This window comes from Conger conger, chromosome 7, assembly GCF_963514075.1.
Source record: "Conger conger chromosome 7, fConCon1.1, whole genome shotgun sequence".
NCBI lineage: Eukaryota > Metazoa > Chordata > Actinopteri > Anguilliformes > Congridae > Conger > Conger conger.
In genome coordinates this window covers 48,511,414-48,530,897 of record NC_083766.1, presented here as the reverse complement: position 1 = coordinate 48,530,897, position 19,484 = coordinate 48,511,414, and the positions used below count along the sequence as shown (strand labels likewise).

At 43.5% G+C, this 19,484-nt stretch overlaps 1 protein-coding gene across 8 annotated transcripts in view; it reads right to left on the bottom strand.

Moving 5' to 3' along the window:
* ncor1 (nuclear receptor corepressor 1) overlaps window positions 1-19,484 on the bottom strand; it is an 87,819-nt gene that overhangs the window by 60,007 nt on the left and 8,328 nt on the right. For all 8 annotated transcript variants that reach the window (XM_061248282.1, XM_061248283.1, XM_061248281.1 and 5 more), the window contains exons 2-10: window positions 17,319-17,502; window positions 13,851-13,972; window positions 13,041-13,242; window positions 12,364-12,537; window positions 8,860-8,973; window positions 5,693-5,749; window positions 5,543-5,595; window positions 2,722-2,788; window positions 802-974 (exon numbers count right to left, since the gene is read on the bottom strand). In XM_061248282.1, the coding sequence (XP_061104266.1) occupies window positions 802-974; window positions 2,722-2,788; window positions 5,543-5,595; window positions 5,693-5,749; window positions 8,860-8,973; window positions 12,364-12,537; window positions 13,041-13,242; window positions 13,851-13,972; window positions 17,319-17,426 (1,070 nt within the window). In that variant the 5' untranslated portion in view covers window positions 17,427-17,502. The remainder of the gene's footprint in view (window positions 1-801; window positions 975-2,721; window positions 2,789-5,542; window positions 5,596-5,692; window positions 5,750-8,859; window positions 8,974-12,363; window positions 12,538-13,040; window positions 13,243-13,850; window positions 13,973-17,318; window positions 17,503-19,484) is intronic.

The following is a 19,484-nucleotide window of genomic DNA, read 5'->3' as shown; positions in this document are numbered from 1 at the left end:
GATTCTCTCGCTGTTTTTCCCTACGAGCTGATACCACACACCAACCAAAACAGATCTACATTAACATAACTTATTCGACATACCCGCAATCTGAATAAACTGCATTATTTTGCCTTGCATGGATTCAAATCAATGGAGTTCTGGAGAACTGTTCAGGGATATCTTTGAGAATTCAAACTCTGTTTTTCCGGGTGCTCTTCCGCTAGTGCTGTCTGGCCAGTTTTCTAAACCCAGCCCCACCTGCAGGCTGATTTTGGACTTCGAGGAAACCCTCAGCTGCAATACCAGGAATATTCACAGAGTGTGACCCAGAGAGCACATGGCCTTGTTCAAACCGCACTGCTGCTGCACACAAGCCTGGGGCTGTGTTCCATGGGCGTCGATGTTGCCCGAAAGGTTGCGTTAAGGTTAACCCTTTGGGTGCCATATTGCACTCAAGCTTAACTACTGTTAAATTGGCCGACCTTATAGCTTTGTAACCAATCAAAATGACTGCTATACTATTGTTTTGAGCCCATATTAAAACCCTACTAAATTTTCACAACATTCTCAGTTCTCAACCAAAGCAAACACCCCCTCAGGATTTTGGTGGAGCCGGTTCATATTGGGCTCGGGACTGAAAGGGTTAAGAATTTAAATTGGCCCGCTTTTACCTATTTATCATCGATTTATATCACCATATTTTTACTTTCTACCCTTTTCCTATAAGGTGCTATTCCTATTGACACTAAAAACAGATTTATTATTTAAGAGGCTGCCGGGCTGGATTTGGGCTGCGCTCATGTTGTTGGCCAGGCTGACCTCTGGAAGCGCTCCTGCTGCTCGCGCTGCTTGCGGATTTCGGGGAACTGGCGCTCGTAGTACTCGCGGGTGCGGCTCTCCTTGGCCTTGCGGCGCGGGTTGTTCTCCATGCGCTCCACCTTCTTCTCCCAGGCCTCCATCAGCTGGTCGTAGCGCTGGCAGATATTCTGCTCCTGCTCGCAGAGCACGCAATGTCAGTCATCTAGCGTTTCAGTGACCACAGACCCCCACCAAATACCTGACCCGCGTGCATACACACGCACAGGCACACAGACACACAGACCCAGACCCACACACAGACAGATCCACACACACACACACACACACACACACACACACACACACACACACACACACACACACACACACACACACACACACACACACACACACACACACACACACACACACACACACACACACACACACACACACACACACACACCGGTATACACACTTCCCCATTCCCTCCCCCATATTCTAAATATAACCACAGGCTGAGAGCTGAGTATCCCACCTCTCAGGCAGCTGTGAAAAAGACGGATAATAAACACAACCACCAAAAAAAAGGTGCTACACATATATTGACTAGAATAAACACATCAAAAGCAACTGGCTTACTAGAAAACAATAAAAGCAGTCCTACAGGCCTATAAAAATAAGCAAAGCATAAACTGTGAGTAGCCTCAAATAATTGTGGACATTATTGCAAAAAGAGGCAATTATCAAGTTAGAAAGACAGCGTTTGTGTGTGTGTGTGTGTGTGTGTGTGTGTGTGTGTGTGTGTGTGTGTGTGAGAGAGAGAGTTAGAGACAGCGTTTGTGTGTGTGTGTGTGTGTGTGTGTGTGTGTGTGTGTGTGTGTGTGTGTGTGTGTGTGTGCATTACTGTACACGTGTGTGAAACTGCGCTTTGACAGGATTCTGTGGAAAGTTGCAGATTAATAGATAAAAGAAGTTAAATGTAATGAATGAAAATAAGTGTAGCACAAGAGTTAAACTCCTCTCAGACAGGCACAGAGGGGACAATAAAGCCTTGTTTCCACAAACCAGTCAGACTCAGCTGAACGATTCACCTTTCCCCGGGCAGGTGGCCATGTGTACCCTGCCATTGTGCAATCCAACGGTCTGCCTCTCTCTAGATGCAGCCAATGATAGATCACATTCACCGCATTCTAAATTATATATTTTTTTAATGGTCCCCAAATCAAGGTCACATTCACCAAAACCTAACCTTTACGGACCTCACAACAATATAAAAACATTTAAGATGGCAGCACGTGTGGCAGATGCACTTTTCTTTTTTTAAAGCATGAGCATCAATTATGCACAGGGGCTGCAGATATCCCATAAACCCCCATATCATGTGGGCTGCAGAATATGAAACCTCTCTCAATTAGCTTTCTCAATCAAGAAGGCCCAATGCCACCAATGACACACAGTCCATAAAGACACATTCCCTGGCCCAATATGTTCTCCCCATCTGCATATGCACCTTCTAACCAGCTGCCTTACCATAATGCCTTCCATTGCTCAGCTTGGTCTACAGGTAATCGCACGGGAAAGTGACGCCAGTCTGTGTAGGTGTAAACAAATAAAAATGGCCCCTCCTTTCCAGTACACCTTTACAGTGACCTTGTGAGCAGCAGCTAAACACAAAGATCAACTCAGCTAAATAACCAGCCACACATAGAAAAAGTATAGTCGAGGGGAGGCAACCTGGTCAACAGCCAGTATTTTTCATTAACAGGTTTCCAGAAATGGCAAGAGAGCAACGTCAATATAGTGATTGTCCGTGTGCATACATGGTTGCACAAGTGTCTATACGATATGCTCAATTCGAAGAATGCCCCTAAATACAAACAAGTCAACTTGTCACAACCACTGGAAGAACTAAATGTTTCCGCAAACGGACATGCTTACCCGTTGTTTACGAGCATGGTTTCTCCTCTTGAAGAAAAGAATGAGCTTCTTTCGCATTACTTGGTTCCTGAAATTGGATAAAAAGTATTGTTTTAATGTAAGCTTTCACGTCTGTTGACACTTAAGACATTACCTTTTCATCACTGCAGCAATAACCAAGTTTATAATAATCACTATGTAAAATGTATACCCCAGGAAGCTGATGCTCTTTGTTAATCCTATTTTAAGAACTAATTTGAAATGCACTGCTAGAACTGTCACCGTTCCTTCCAAACTTTTTCGAAGGTGAAGCTGAGCTGAGCATTACCCTAGCTGGGCCAGGAATGAAGCAATTGATAGAAAAGAGGACAGGCTGTTCCTCTTTTAAAAAACATATCCTGTTCTTCACTGCGCTCCTTTCGTGCAGTTATTGAGGGTACCTCATGTGTAACATCTCATCTTTTTATGCAGTCCAAGGTCGCGTCAATCATACATAGTTTCATGGATGCAACGCGATTATTGCCGTAATTAAAAAATAAAAAATAAACTACCATTCCAGAATGGGCATGGCTCCAGCTTCCCCGGGCTCATACTGCCATTTCCTCTGGCCTGCTTGGAAGCCAGAACTGTCCGGAATGTGGGAACTTTAGACATTACAGTTTAGCTTGAGTAAAGAAACTGATGAACAGTCTATGTTTAAGCCTTAAAGGACACAGGCAATGCAATTGGGTAGGGAAAGGAATACTATGGAAAGAACTTTCTAATCAACGAGAAGAAAAACAATTCCAAACAGACATGCAGTTTTAGTCTAGATCACTGATGAGGTAAGTACTTGAATAGAATACATGTATACAAAATGTATAATGATGGATTAAGGGTAATTGCACTACCTGTAACATTAAAATTAGACTCTTGTAATGAATGGAATAAAATTAGATCTGTTTTTTGTGGCTAATACCAATACATTCATTCTGCAATCATAGAAGAACTGCATGTGTACTAAAGCCTGACCATTCACTAATCAGACTCGCACAACAGAACTTGCAGTTTCAGGTTGAAATGCTTTAATGCACTGTCCTTGATGAAAAATTAATAGTAATCATGAAAAATCAGCAGTTTCTTTTTTGGATACATAAAAAAAATATTTAAAAAAACCCAAATCAAGAAAAGGCTCAGAGCAGAGGTTATGAGGCTAGATTTGTCTGAATTATTTTCCAACTCAAATTATTTAATACAAACTCAAAGCTTTATTCACCAACTAAGCTTCTGTGTTCACAAATTTTTGAAGGCGATAAAACATAAAATAGCTATTTGAATGGATGGTCCCTGTTACGGTACCTTCTCTGTGGCAAGTCTGGAGACCCCAAGTGCAATGCGAAATCTCATCTCATGTACGTTAAATTAGCCGTCCTAATGATACCACACTTTTGTATTTGTTACTGTAATGCTCATGTTCTCCATTTTGCTAAGTCACACAGTGCAAGATAAACTAAATCCATGTAATATAATATTTCCTGCCCAGAACCGTTCCAGAAAGTACAGTTGAAAATGAGACTTCCAGCAAATAGTTATCATCTGCAGGTGAGCACAACAGACGACTGTCTGAAGACAGTTAAGGGTTAAGAGGTGCTTTTTTAAATGTATTTGTTGAACATGCATTACCTTACCCTGTTCAGTTAGGTCAATGGATTCTCACAGTTCAGCGACACTGATAAAGGTGCAGTTTCTCATGGTTAGACAAGATAAGTGCCCTGCCTCAGACAGCATGTCCTTTACCTACCTTACCCTCCCTTCTCTAGTTCGTTTTTGTGTAGCTAATGCAAAATGATGGCAAATTCTGCAGTGCATTCCACTTTTTTTTTTTTTTTTAAGTTTCCGCATCATACAAATATGCCGGATCTTGTCTAGCATTTCTTTTTTCTAATTTAAAATAGTAGGAGTATTTTATGTAAGCCACTTTGCAATGAGAAGGAATGAATTAATCAATTGATTTGAGAAATGCATTTGCACTCTGTGTTTGAGGAGAATTAACAGAATTGCAGGAAATTAATATCACTATCACACCAAAGTGAAACCAAATAAATGTAAAACCTCCATATGTACATCACAAGGCGACTGGCTAGAATTATAAAGCTAAACATGAGAGGGCCTTATTTGACAGTAAACACTATCCTAAGAAAATATTAGAAATCTTATAAACAGCTCTACAACAGGCTCATATTCATGGTTTTTCCTCCCCACTGGGAAGTTTTTCACTGTGTAAAAGAGTCTTTGTAACAGTTTTAAGTAAAAGGCTATACAAATGACATATTTTGGGTTAGTCCCCGTTTAGTTATCTGGGTAAAGCCCTAAAGAACAACTTTTAAACAATACATATTCTATTCTAATTTAAAGGTACAATAGGTAATTTCGAACTTCTAACGGTCAAGAGAGGAACTGCAGCAACAAATATGCTCAAACCACAACACTGTTTATCCCACCCCTTCTCTTTGAACGGGCTGAAGTTGAAAAGCCATTGGCTGTGGCAATTAGGACCAATTTTCAACCAATAAGCTTGAATTATTGTACAGCGATAGATGTTTTGGTACAGAGTGCCAGCCCGTCAACTGCATATTTTGTGAACCCGAATTTAAGGACTATAAACACAGGCAGAGGGTGAGTCAACATATCAGTGAGCCTTTTTCAATGATAGGAAGGGATTTACAATGGTCTTGTAACAATATTTTAACACAAAAATCTTACCTATTGTGCCTTTAATACACAATAACCCTTAAATATGGGCTACTGAGCTTCAGCTTCCTAGGTAAAAATGTACTGTGAATACATTTGTGAAATTACTCACGTTTTAATGTTTTCATGGTAAACCTTTGTATCCGATGGTTGATTATAAAGCGGCTGAAAGAAGAAAGGGAGAAATATTACTGCCAAGCATATTACTGGGCGGGAAATGACACGACCGTTCGCTGCACATCAGACAGGATGGCACACTTACCAGTTCAACTTTTGGACCAAGCCCTTCGAATATCTTATGAGCCTCCTCTGCCTTTTTCTGGAAATAAAATAAAAACATTCAGAATAGTTCAAAATAGAATTATTCACTGCTTGCAGACTAAGCAAATCAATTTTCGATTATAATGGTTGTTTATACGTGACAACAAACGCATTATTTCCACCCACAAATCAAACAACTACTGTACACCGTGTGCTTTTGGCTGTGTGATTCCTTGTTGGTTTAATCTCTTTGGCCAAACACCCTCATGAAGGCTGTGAAGCTTTGCCAAACCCCTCTCCCAAACACATATTAGATAGCCTGCAATATTTTCCCAGCATGCACACTGGATTGTTTTGTCTCAAATGAGATTTCTGGAAAATGTTTTCCAGCCTTTTACAGGGCAGAATGTCTCCCCAGGCATCTGACCTCTGGAAAAATAGAGAGTCTCTTTCCCAGGCCGCTCTAAAAGCACCCGTACGCGGGAGTTACGGAGGGCACACAGGAGGGCAGGGGGAATGGCTGCTTTTGGGGAAGCCGTTCGTACGCAGAGGTGGGATATCTTGGGATTACTCCCTGCTGGGTGATGAAATGTGCTCTTGAAAACAAACGGAAACGGACGTTAGAGCTTCCGCTATATGACGTTTATACGAGTCAAACTAATATCTCATGGGGATTTTTTTGAAAGGCGGGGAGTGGATTTGACTGACGTTAAATGAGGAACGGGACGAATGCATGAAGCTGCATCAAAGGATATTGAATGGAGGCGATGAGAAAATTGACAGATTTGATTGATTGACACGCCCACTGGTACACGATAACATCTCAATTAAAATTGTGTCCCAGCAAGTGGATGGAAAAAAAGTTGTATGGCTATGCAGAAACGACTAAAAAGTCTGGTGTTTACAGCTCATTTTGTTGAGGTGTGAATGGCACATGCAGCATAATGCTGGTTGGGGAATCTGCACCTTTACTTTGCCGCCATTTCGAATGAAAGGGTTTGTCTGAGGCAGTGAATTCTCCTCTCACATTCCAATTAACTGAAGGCATTCACAGCTACCAAAACACAAAATTAACTGTCAAAAAGAAACACACATATATATATGCACAGACACAGACACAGACACACACACACACGTATATAAACTGAGAATTTAAAATGTCACATAGAAAACTGGAATTATAACGGGGTGATAAACACCACACGTAGCGTACACATCTAATGTAATGGAGCGCTGCTTTTTTAACGGTCACAAGATTGCGGTGATGGACGGCCGGCCGGGTCAGAGCCACAGTGAACTGCTGATCGGAGTCAGAGGAGGAGAGCATCAGTCCACAGCGAGGCTGCTGAAATGGGTTTTATTTTTCCCCTTCCTTTCCTGCTGAAAGGGTTAAGAGCCGCCCGGGCAGGAAATGGTGCCTGCCTGAGTGACAGCCTGCCAAAGCAAAGAGACCTGAACTGCAGTAACGCCCATCTCTCTCTCTCTCTCTCTCTCTCTCTCTCTCTCTCTCTCTCTCTCTCTCTCTCTCTCTCTCTCTCTCTCTCTCTCTCTCTCTCTCTCTCTCTCTCTCTCTCTCTCTCTCTCTCTCTCTCTCTCTCTCTCTCTCTCTCTCTCTCTCTCTCTCTCTCTCTCTCTCTCTCTCTCTCTCTCTCTCTCTCTCTCTCTCTCTAAACATGCTACTCAGGGCCTTTCAAATTAGCGAAGAACAAGCGAAGCCACGTCAACTTGTTGGGGGCGCTGCAACCTGCACAATCACACGTACTACTATTTAATGAATGCCATATAATGGTATACAGAATTACTGCATGCATTTTCTTCTTTAACATGCAGCAGTGGTGTGACCGGGGGAATGGCAGCCATGTTGTGTCAGTATAAGGGTATAAGTGACACACAGGGATGTGCAGCAGTGGTGTGACCGGGGGAATGGCAGCCATGTTGTGTCAGTATAAGGGTATAAGTGACACACAGGGATGTGCAGCAGTGGTGTGACCGGGGGAATGGCAGCCATGTTGTGTCAGTATAAGGGTATAAGTGACACACAGGGATGTGCAGCAGTGGTGTGACAGGGGGAATGGCAGCCATGTTGTGTCAGTATAAGGGTATAAGTGACACACAGGGATGTGCAGCAGTGGTGTGACCGGGGGAATGGCAGCCATGTTGTGTCAGTATAAGGGTATAAGTGACACACAGGGATGTGCAGCAGTGGTGTGACAGGGGGAATGGCAGCCATGTTGTGTCAGTATAAGGGTATAAGTGACACAGGGATGTGCAGCAGTGGTGTGACCGGGGGAATGGCAGCCATGTTGTGTCAGTATAAGGGTATAAGTGACACACAGGGATGTGCAGCAGTGGTGTGACCGGGGGAATGGCAGCCATGTTGTGTCAGTATAAGGGTATAAGTGACACACAGGGATGTGCAGCAGTGGTGTGACCGGGGGAATGGCAGCCATGTTGTGTCAGTATAAGGGTATAAGTGACACACAGGGATGTGCAGCAGTGGTGTGACAGGGGGAATGGCAGCCATGTTGTGTCAGTATAAGGGTATAAGTGACACACAGGGATGTGCAGCAGTGGTGTGACAGGGGGAATGGCAGCCATGTTGTGTCAGTATAAGGGTATAAGTGACACACAGGGATGTGCAGCAGTGGTGTGACAGGGGGAATGGCAGCCATGTTGTGTCAGTATAAGGGTATAAGTGACACACAGGGATGTGCAGCAGTGGTGTGACCGGGGGAATGGCAGCCATGTTGTGTCAGTATAAGGGTATAAGTGACACACAGGGATGTGCAGCAGTGGTGTGACAGGGGGAATGGCAGCCATGTTGTGTCAGTATAAGGATATAAGTGACACACAGGAATGTGCAGCAGTGGTGTGACCGGGGGAATGGCAGCCATGTTGTGTCAGTATAAGGGTATAAGTGACACACAGGGATGTGCAGTTGTAGTGTGACCCAGGGGAAGAGCAACCATGATGTGTCAGTATAAGGGTATAAGTGACACACAGGGATGTGCAGCAGTGGTGTGACCGGGGGAACGGCAGCCATGTTGTGTCAGTATAAGGGTATAAGTGACACACAGGGATGTGCAGTTGTAGTGTGACCCAGGGGAAGAGCAACCATGATGTGTCAGTATAAGGGTTTAAGACACACATCAGGGCGCCAGCACCCACCCGGTTCTCATCGTAGATGATCTGCACGATGCTGCGGTGCTTGTGCTCCACTGGGGGAGGGGACACTGGCTTTTCTGGCTCCACCGGCTTCGCTGCTTCCTCTTCCAGTTGTTGCTAAGAGACACAAACACAAATGCCGCCTTGTCAACTTAAAAAAAAGAAAAGAAACTTAACATGCAGCATTCACAAGAGTCTCTGCTGGTCCCAGTAAAGAAAAATAAATTGAAGAATTTAGAATTTTTAAAAAGCGCCATTGAAGAAAAAATAAAATAAAATAACTATGAAACAATGGCTAAGGACAGATGAAACGGCAGACACCTTTCATCCACGCTTACGAATTTTAAAGTAGGATTTTAAATCATGCAAATTTCCTTCAGCCAATGACATCATCTGTGTCATACATGTTTCTTTCAATAGTTCAAAATGAAGCCCTACCCAGGCCCAAAACAAATCACTTGATAGGGAGATTGTGAAAGCTGTCGTTTCTAGGCCTGTGAAGGCTCTACTGGTGAAACGGAAAAGCGCGCCGGACACAGTCGTCAGCTCGCATCCTGTCAAATTCAATCTGCCCTCCGCCCGTCTGAGACGAGGTCACGACCGAAAAATAATCTCCTCTACGGCTCTATCTAGACTCCACAGCAAGATAATCTGATCCCAATCTACGACTTGCCAAAGCAATGTGGGATTTCAGATCATTTCCTTTTCTTTTTAGAAGAAGCAGAAAATACTACCTAAAGTGAGACCTGCAGTGACCAGGGGACTGTCTACATACAAGTAGATTTGATTCATTCTGAATATAAAACAAAATAAATGCTAAATTCTGCGAACAGCTTCACACCGAAAAAAAAAAAAGTCTAAATTCCAGCAGGATTGCAGCACAGGGCCAGAAAGCTGATGCCCGCTGCAACGGGGGTCAGGGTTATTTGCAGTAAAGGAAGGAAGCCAGATAGAACTGATAAGCAGCCAGCCAATTTCTTACCTCTCCTAGTAACAAACTAAAAAGAATAGACGCTTATTAAATGACGTGCCGTGCCAGAAACCAGCCGAATGAAGCAGAGTGCGCCACACTTATGGCCAGTCCATCTCCACGGCGCTTGAGATGGCTGATGTGTGGATGTCACGAATCTGCGAATTAGCTACCAAGCACAACGATAGATACAGACAGTACTGCTTTTTATTTATTATTACATACTTTATGTATCAACGGTGTTTTTATTAAACCAAGCTAAAAAAAAAAAAGCTAACTGGCAAAGTGTACCAGAAAGAACAATCCCCTTAATGTGCGTTCAGGGCCATGAAATATGCATTGCGTTTCAGTTTAAAATGACAGAGTAATATTGAGCATGAATGACATTCATTTTTAAAAGTATTGTTGGCTTTTTAAGAAAAGCTGGAACTGGGGTATATTTGCAGGGCAACACTCAGAAAAGGAATGGAGCAGTATTGAACACAGAATTAATAAATTAGCAGTGTAATATAATTATATCCCTACAACTAATAATAATCTGAAATAAACAGATAAACTGATTCAACCTCTAGGTATACAATTTTCAATTATTATTTTATATATTTCTGTACGTTCCCGGGAAGGTAGCACATCACCCGACAACAAATTAAATTGTAGAAGGACATCTAATAACTTTCCGCAAAATTCCATTATTTCAATTGCATGCAAACTGCCAGGTGGCTCTGAGGCATGGCACTGACAATCTTCAACTCCACATTACAACCTTGGAAGACTTATCTAATGCTCCCTCAGGAAGGAAACACGCCATCTATTTTTAGGTTCCTCAACCACCTGGCAGCTCAAGTTAATACAAACACCTTTGCTAAGAACAAAGAGCCACGGGCATTAGCCAGTCACTCCTGCTGTACAAACGCTCTGACAGACTACCAAGCTCTTAAACGGGAAGCTGTAACCCGACAGCAACCGCTCCGACAGCAAACACTATTTGGCGCACGGGCAGGAAAAATAACGACGCATCTGTCCAGCAACGTTTCCAATCTTCCTCAATACTCTCATGGGGCAGAGGAGCACCCAGTGCCCCAGCTCAGCTGCGCTGGTCAGCCAGCTACACCGTTTCCACCACCACTCCTTCTGCAGACTCGTGTCAAACTGTAGATCCAAAGCAACATCCAAGGATGACTGGGACGCGGGAAGCAGTTTGCCATGTAAATTACCAAATGACAACATTTTGTATTGAAAGAAATGGAAAAATTGCAAGAAATATGAAAGACCTGCACACTGAAATAAATCCAAAAATGCTTTAGCAAAAATAGAGATGCATTATAGAGAAAACATGCTCAGAATTATAGTCAAACAACAAACATTTCAGCCACAATCCAACATCCATCTGCATCTTCTATGTTTGTCTACTTTGCTTTCTACTCTACTTTTTCATATTGGGCCAACGCACCTGGTCTAATATTTCATGGTCAACATCAAGGATCAAGACAAAGGTGTAAACTTCCTAATTTTGTACTAAAAATGATAAACATTATCAATCCAAGCAGAATAGATTACAACATAGTCAAATTGTAAGTGAACTTCCATCTGATACAGTCAATTTGATTCTTATCATGATGAATGACATTACACCAGTAGAGAGGAGGACTGTAAGGCAGTAGTGTGTCACAGGTTTTATCTTATGTTAGAAATATGACAACTACTTTTTGTTTGTTTCACGTAATGAAAATAAAAACAAAAAGTTAGTCATTTATACACTGTGGTCTTGTGGTGCAGTAGTCAACAGTTAAGAGGATCATGACGGATTTCAATGATCACAAATGCTGGGAAGGCAAAGTTCTCAGAGAATTACTCCCACCAACTTTACCCCCACTTTGGTTTATAAACAAACATCAACAATGTCTTTCTCATCTAATCTAGGCTTCCTAAAATAAGGCAAACCTTTATAAATAGCATTAACATGAAGTCTCATCACGATAAATTAAGGGGGGAAAAAACTGACCATCTTGGTCACATTTCCTGTTTAAAAGTATTGGGTTTAAAAGTACTTCAACAGTTCTGCTCATAAAAACGCAGGCCTGGAGAAAAACACTGCTGCTCAATGTTACCAAAAAAGACCACAGTGTGAGGGTGTATGCACACAGCAGACCCAGATACTAATGCTACTGCAGATACACACCCATGAACTCAATTAAAGTACAGGGAAGGGAAAGGGCTGAGGAATAATACCAGGGACAATATGCTGCATCAATGAGGGGCAGCCTATAGCCTTGTGGCTGAGGTGCTTGACTGGGACCGGAAAGGTTGGTGGTTCAAGCCCCAGCATAGCCACAGTAAGATCAGTGCAGCTGTGGGCCCTTGAGCATGGCACTTGCCTTAAGCTCACATTGATCCAGGAGGGATTCGCCCCTGCTTAGTCTATTTAGCTGCGAGTTGCGTTGGATAGAAAGCGTCAGCTAAATTACCACGCCAATGTAACCAGTCGCATTCAAGAACTTGCAGCATAGTGAGGAAGAGGATGTGCCCCTCGATGTTACCTGCTTCTTCTTGAGTTTGAAGATCTGCTGCTCCACCTTGGCGATCTCGCGGTCCACGCGGTCCATGCTCTGGATCAGCTCCTCCTTGGAGAGCTTGGAGGGCGAGGCGTCCTGCTCGTCGCCCGCGTGCTGAGCCCCGGGAGAGGCCTCCCCTTTCACACTGAACTGGACGTCCTGGAAGCAACGGGCACGGTCAGTCCAGCAGGCAAACAAAGACCTCAACACATACCACCGCCGCCATTAAACAAACTCATTTCACCTAACCCTGCAACTAAGCCCAATAACAAAATACTAATTTGGCCGGCACAGGGCCATAGAGGTTAGCACTGTTGCCTTGGAAGAAGGTTCTGTATTTGAATCCTGGCCAGCCAGATCCTCTCTGCGTGGAGTTTGTTTGTTTGTCCCTGAGCATTTGACTGTGGATGCCCACGGTCCTAAGTAACTAAGGTGGGTTAGATACTGAGGAAATATTACCCCCACGAGGTTCAATAAAGTATATCTCATCTTATTACACTTAACCAAATGTCATGCGAGATGTGGGGATGTCTAGTTATTTTTTCTGGTGGAGTTGGAGAATGACCAATGCGTGGGACTGAGCTACCCAAGACCGAATGTAGACTGACCCAGAACAAGGAAGCACGTGAGCGGGAGGGGGGTAAATTTCAGAGGCTCCTCACCTTCTTGACCTCTCCGGCAGACCGCAGACCGTCCTGTACGGAGTGCGTGAGGGGCAGGACCATCCCCCCCGACTGTGAGCGTGGGAAGTGGGCGTCGGACACCCCCTCGACCCGTGGCCGCTTGGACTCCAGGGCCTCGTGGTCGGGCTGGGCGGACACGCCGTGGAACTGCTGCTCGTAGCCATGCCTCCTCTCGGGAGGTCTGGGGGGACAGGCGAGCGACGTCAGTGACCTGCTCTCCATCACAGGTGTGGCAAATACTGACAAGACGCTCAACGTCACGCATATGACGTTGAGAGTTCAAAAAGTTTCATCGACGTTTGTGAAACGGTTGGGCTGAGGACCGAACACTGATAGTTAGCGCAGTAATGCAAGCAGCCCTGGAAGGTTTAGCTATCCGCCAAGACGAGGAAGTACAAAACGAAGACAGAGGCTGAATATCTGGTCAGAACAATGGGTCTCATGTAAGAACCACTCGTCGCTTAAATCTCTTAAAACAAGTGATTTAAGAGAACTTGCCGCATTCACAGATCAAACTTGGATCAAACTTTCTAACTTTGCAGATCAAATACGAATCAAGATTCAGCAACTGCACTGCTTATTTAAATGCACAGGCCATACATTTACTACTTCACAAAGCAGTAAGCCAAGAGATCAGAGATCTTCCAGGCAGAATATTCCCAGGATCCACACAGCATACATCTTTTGACGTTAATAACTGTAACAAATGAATAGCTTGACTCCAATTGGCAGACATGAGCAGATGGAGGGCAGGCGGCTTCCGTGTCGGAGGAGAGGGGGGCTCCTCACCTCTCGGCCCCCGGGTGGAACTCTGAGAGCAGGGAGGGCCGGCGCCGCTGCTGCTGCTGCAGGAGCTGGGAGGAGGAGCTCACCTCCTGCAGGTGGGCACGGTAATCAGCAACGGCAAAGTCCTGCAACACACACAAACGGCGGTCAGAGAGGACACAACCACACACAACCGTCACAGTCAGATATGACACAACCACACACAACCGTCACAGTCAGATATGACACAACCACACACAACCGCCACAGTCAGATATGACACAACCACACACAACCGTCACAGTCAGATATGACACAACCACACACAACCGTCACAGTCAGATATGACAACCACACACAACCGTCAGTCAGATATGACACAACCACACACAACCGTCACAGTCAGATATGACACAACCACACACAACCGTCACAGTCAGATATGACAACCACACACAACCGTCACAGTCAGATATGACACAACCACACACAACGGTCACAGTCAGAGATGACACAACCACACACAACCGTCACAGTCAGATATGACTCAACCAGACACAACCGGCACAGTCAGATATGACACAACCACACACAACCGTCACAGTCAGATATGACAACCACACACAACCGTCACAGCCAGATATGACTCAAACACACACAACTGCCATAGTCAGACATGACTGAAACACACACAACCAACACAGTCAGACAGGACCCGACCAAACTGGCAGTCAGAGAGGACCCGACCAAACACAACCAGCAAAGCCAGACAGGACCCGCAAAGTCCAACAACACACAATCGGCACAGTCAAACAAGATCTGACCACACATAACCGGCAGTGAGACAGGACCCAACCACACACAATGCTCACACAATATTCTCACAATGTTGCCATCATGTAGTGGCAATGTTATAACATTGACAAAACATTCCAGTGTGTTTTAGCGAGGCAGCTAAAACCCAAAAGTCAGTGACATCTGATAAAATGTGATGTTGTGTCATCTGCCTTAATTTTACAAGGGAGCCACACTGAAACTGAAAGCTCCTGACCTAACAAAGACCCTACCTACATAAGGCAACCCCACCCATTTCATGACATTTTAAAAGTGGGTGGGGCTGCCTTATGTAGGCGGGGCTTACACATGATTTTTGTTCATAGGAAAATTATTATTGTTGAAAGTAACTGGTCAGATTTTGAGGGGCATCTTCACCAGACAGGTGACATAGCAAAGCCCTGCTAAAATGCAATCCTTCTTCCCCCCTACCAAACTAGTGGTTCATTGCCAAGAAGCCAGTGAAAGCTAATGAGAGTTTTGACAATAGCAGGGCAACATTTCAAAGTATTTATTCACAAAAGCTCCAAGACCTCCTTTCATTTCAGCATCTTCAACAATCTCCAGGGGCAATCGAAAAGTTGGATTTCTACCAATAACTGTTTTCAGTCCGTTTTCCCCACATTTCTACCCAAGTGCAAGACAAGGGTCAATCCAATCAGCACACAATGTACCGCATCAAGAGCAAGGCAAGACACGGCAGTATACCTTACAGCGCAAGTTTAAAAGCACACAAAAGAGATTCTGGGTTACAGACGAATGCGTAATGTGCAATGAACTCGGTTCTACGAAAATCAGATTCTGGGAATCGACTCGAGCAAATAAACCAGCTGACCTTTGCATTGTGCACTCTGGCATATTAAACCGTAGACAACGACTGTTTTTTTCTTCTCTTTTTAAATAATCAATTAAGGTTACATGTTGGGTAGCAACAGTAGCAACAGCAAACCCGAACAACACTACCTTATCTAATCAAAGCACCATTATTGTCCATTGCAATTTTCCAGTCAAAACAAGAGATAAGAACAAACAACATGCAGGGGTCATCAAGGCCACTGATTACAGAGGTTCACATGTCTGCTTAAGCTTTAATTAAACCTGAAGTGCACACTGGGAGTTTAATTAGATATCAGGTATAAAGTGTACCGTAACTCCTCATTTCTGCTCAAAAGCCACACTGCACACTGGTGAACTTTTACACGTATAACCTTTGCTGTGTTTTTGCAATGTGATCATAAACAAGGCAGGGCGGCTTTGATGCACAGATGAGCTCAATCCAGGATGGAAAAAAAAAAAAGGTCAGAAAACTCTTAACTGTTCATTAAATGTTTCGTTTAAGTCGCAGCTGTTCTTTGTCCCAAAGAAACAAAAACATTTTATCCCTAAAATTAGCTGCCAAGAATTCAGCAACTCTACTTTAAAAGCCCAGGACAAATTCTACTGACACCATTATTTTCTCTATGATGAACAAGGACCAATGCTCAAGTGCATCAGTGTGTTACACTGCATGAACTTTTCCCACGCAGAATGCTAAGTCAAATTCTACTGATCATTTCTGAATGGAGATGGCAAACTGAGCTTATTCAGACTTTTTAAACTTAATTATAGTGTTTTTTAAATTTATTTATTCCCTATTATGTAATATTTTTATAGAAAAGTTACACTTGAATCTTTACTCATGAAATATATATATTTTTTAATGATCTGCCTGGGAGAAACAAACTGGGGGTGGGACAAGCCCCAGCCCAAGAGTGTCTGCCAGAAACAATACCAACTAACCACAAGAGTGGTTGAGTTGTGGGTGGTAGAGAGAGAGTGGTGCAGGGCTATCGGTAGATCAGCATAGCAGAGCATGAAAGAGTGCCTTCAAGCCATGTCATAACCTATATAATGTCATAACAAATCAAATTATGAAATACAAGCAAACACACAGCATTATAGAACCATATGGCACGGGGTCTGTGGTTCAAATGCAGTATATCTGCACGGTTAAATCCAAACAAGCTACATAAGAGACCAACAGGTGTATTTGCTCATGATGTTTATAGAAGCTTATATCAGTCTCTTATATAGCTGTATAGAACTTCACCACACAAATATCTGGCAGTTGTAACGTCAATGACCATAGAGTTGCCCTACTGGTAACGTAATAGACTACGGCAACATTGCAACAAAAAGACTTTTACCTGCAGATCAGCTCTGCTGCCTGGTGGGTGTAAGCATGGAGTGACTGAGCCGCTATGGTTTTTTGCCCTAACAGCCCCCTGGGGGCAGGCAGCCATGTTTTGTTTGATGTTACTACCCCCTCAACTTAAGAGTTGCTCCAATGGAGTTAATATGGCAGTTAATATGGACTCTATTTGTATTCTTTTTTTTTTTCCCCAAACACACAGGCGTGAGATTAGAACGTGAGATTACCCTTGACAGGACTGTCTGCCCCCAGGGTGGTAAATGGTAAACAGTCATGGCACCAACCAACTGTCAGGAGAAATTGAGGGTACGGCGTCTTGCTGAGGTACACTTCGACACACCCAGGGCGGGATTGAACAGCCAGGCGACTGCTCTTACCTCCTCAGCCAACGTCGCCCCCAGGGTGCGGTTGAGGCAAACCGGCGGAGGCAGAAAGGCTTGGGTTGGGTAACGGCAGAGGGCTCTTACCTGCTGGTGGCGCGTGGTGCTGAAGGCGTGCTGGACCGAGTGGGGCGGGTAGCGGCTCGGTTCGCTGCTGAAGGCCCCCTGGCCGGACGGGTACCCTGAGCTGGACATCCTGGCTTGGGCCGGGGGCGGGACGTGGAAGGGGGATCAGGGCCACAGCGTCTGCCTGGCAGGAGAGCCGAACCACCTGGGGCGAAAGACACAGTCAAAGCCTGAACCAGTATGCCAAACACGAGACACAAAATTCTAATTCAAGTGCGTGACAAAATGTGCATTTGTATTGCCAAAGCGTGGCAAGGAACATGTGAAACATGACTAACAACAGGACAACATGGAGGCATTTAAAGAGAGAGACAGAGACCACTCAGTCAACGTGACTACATTAGATGGGAGAAGCATCCAATTGAAGCCTTACATACAGAATTCTGCAGAACAATTCAGAAATTCCAGCAAAAAAACACCAAGCAATGTATTCAGGGCTGAATTAGTACAATTCCCCCTTGATTCTAAACATACAAAAAATTCTGGATGCACTCAAATTCTGGATGCATCTGAAATTAAGTCCCAAAACAACACTGCAGTTCCATGCATTTCAACCCAAAGAGCTGAACCCTGAAAAGAGTCCACTAAGTCAGCTGGTACTGAGACTAACTAATCATCTCACACCGAACAAAAACATCTCTCAGACCAGCGCTGCTTCACAAACACAAATCAGAATAAACCAAACTGTTAAACAAAATAAAACCATTTATCTGGAACATTGGAACAACCAAACCAAAACACAAAACAAGCTTCCTTGCTACCTGGCCCTAAAACGAGAATACCAATTGGCTGAATATCTTGTTACTGTCCGAGATATGAAGCGGAGATGACTCCTTACCAAGTACAGACTCAGTGACCACAACCTAGCCATTGCAAAAGGTACCAAAAGAACAGAGAATATGTGGACACTGTACGACAGGTGAGGTTGAAACGGAGGTGCACTTCCTTCTAAAATGCCAAAAATAGAGAAAAATATTTTAATCAATTTAAAAAAGATATCTCCAAATCTCTCCGTCTAGAAGAGAGCAACCAACTGTCGATAGTCTTGGGGGAGGGACCAACTGCACATATTGCAGTAAAATATGTATGTATGCATGTATGTATGTATGCATGTACACACACATTGACATTGAATTTACACACTCACACATGCCTGTTATACAAGCTATTATTAGATTATTAGTTTATTATTAGTACTTCAGAACAATTTGTATGTAATTGTATGTATGTGTATGTTTGTGTATATATGTATGTCTGTATGTGCCTATATATGTGTGTATATATATAGAATTATTATTGTATTAATTATTATCCTGTTTTTATATGTAATCATATAACCGTGTTATTTTCCTGTTTAACATGTTCCTTGCCAATAAAGCAATTTGAGTTTGAGAGAGAGAGACAGAGAGAGACAGAGAGAGGGAGAGGAATAGAATAGAATTTTAAGCATCCTTCATTTACACTCCAAAAAAAAATGACAAACAAAAAGAGACAATAAAACATAAGACAATACAGAAAATACACAATTGTTATTTTCTCAGCCTATTCCTTCTGCAAAAGAGAGCTCACCTCCCTGCACTCAACATAAAACATATTTATAACACCACACTCTCTCAAACACATTCAAAACCTACATTACTTTATAATACTGAAACTCCGCCCTTATTCTTCCCCTGCACATACCCCTGAAAACCCCAACCACATCCTGGTTGTCTCCATCAGCCATCTTTTTTCAGCTCATATAAATTGCCATTTTAGCTTGCCCAATTCATAAGCTGGCACTTAGCCTTTTTTTGTAATTTTTGTTTTAGAGCAAGGTATGCAGTAACAGATTCAGAAATACAATATTTTCCATTTTCTTCTTTAAGAATGAAATAAAAATAAAAATACCCATCCCTCCCCCCTCCCCTCCAGATCCCAGGTAGTGCAACCCATCCTGATGGATATAAAGTAGTAAATAAGCAAATAGTCATAACAACAACAGCGATTGAGTTTGTGTTGGGCTGTGTGTCATCACATGCCATCATTCACGCGTGTTCAGGGAGGGTTTTTAGTTTGTTCAGAAAGGATATTACTGGATTCCAGGTGCAGCAGAAGCGGAATTTAATCTTTTTAAGACTTAAACGG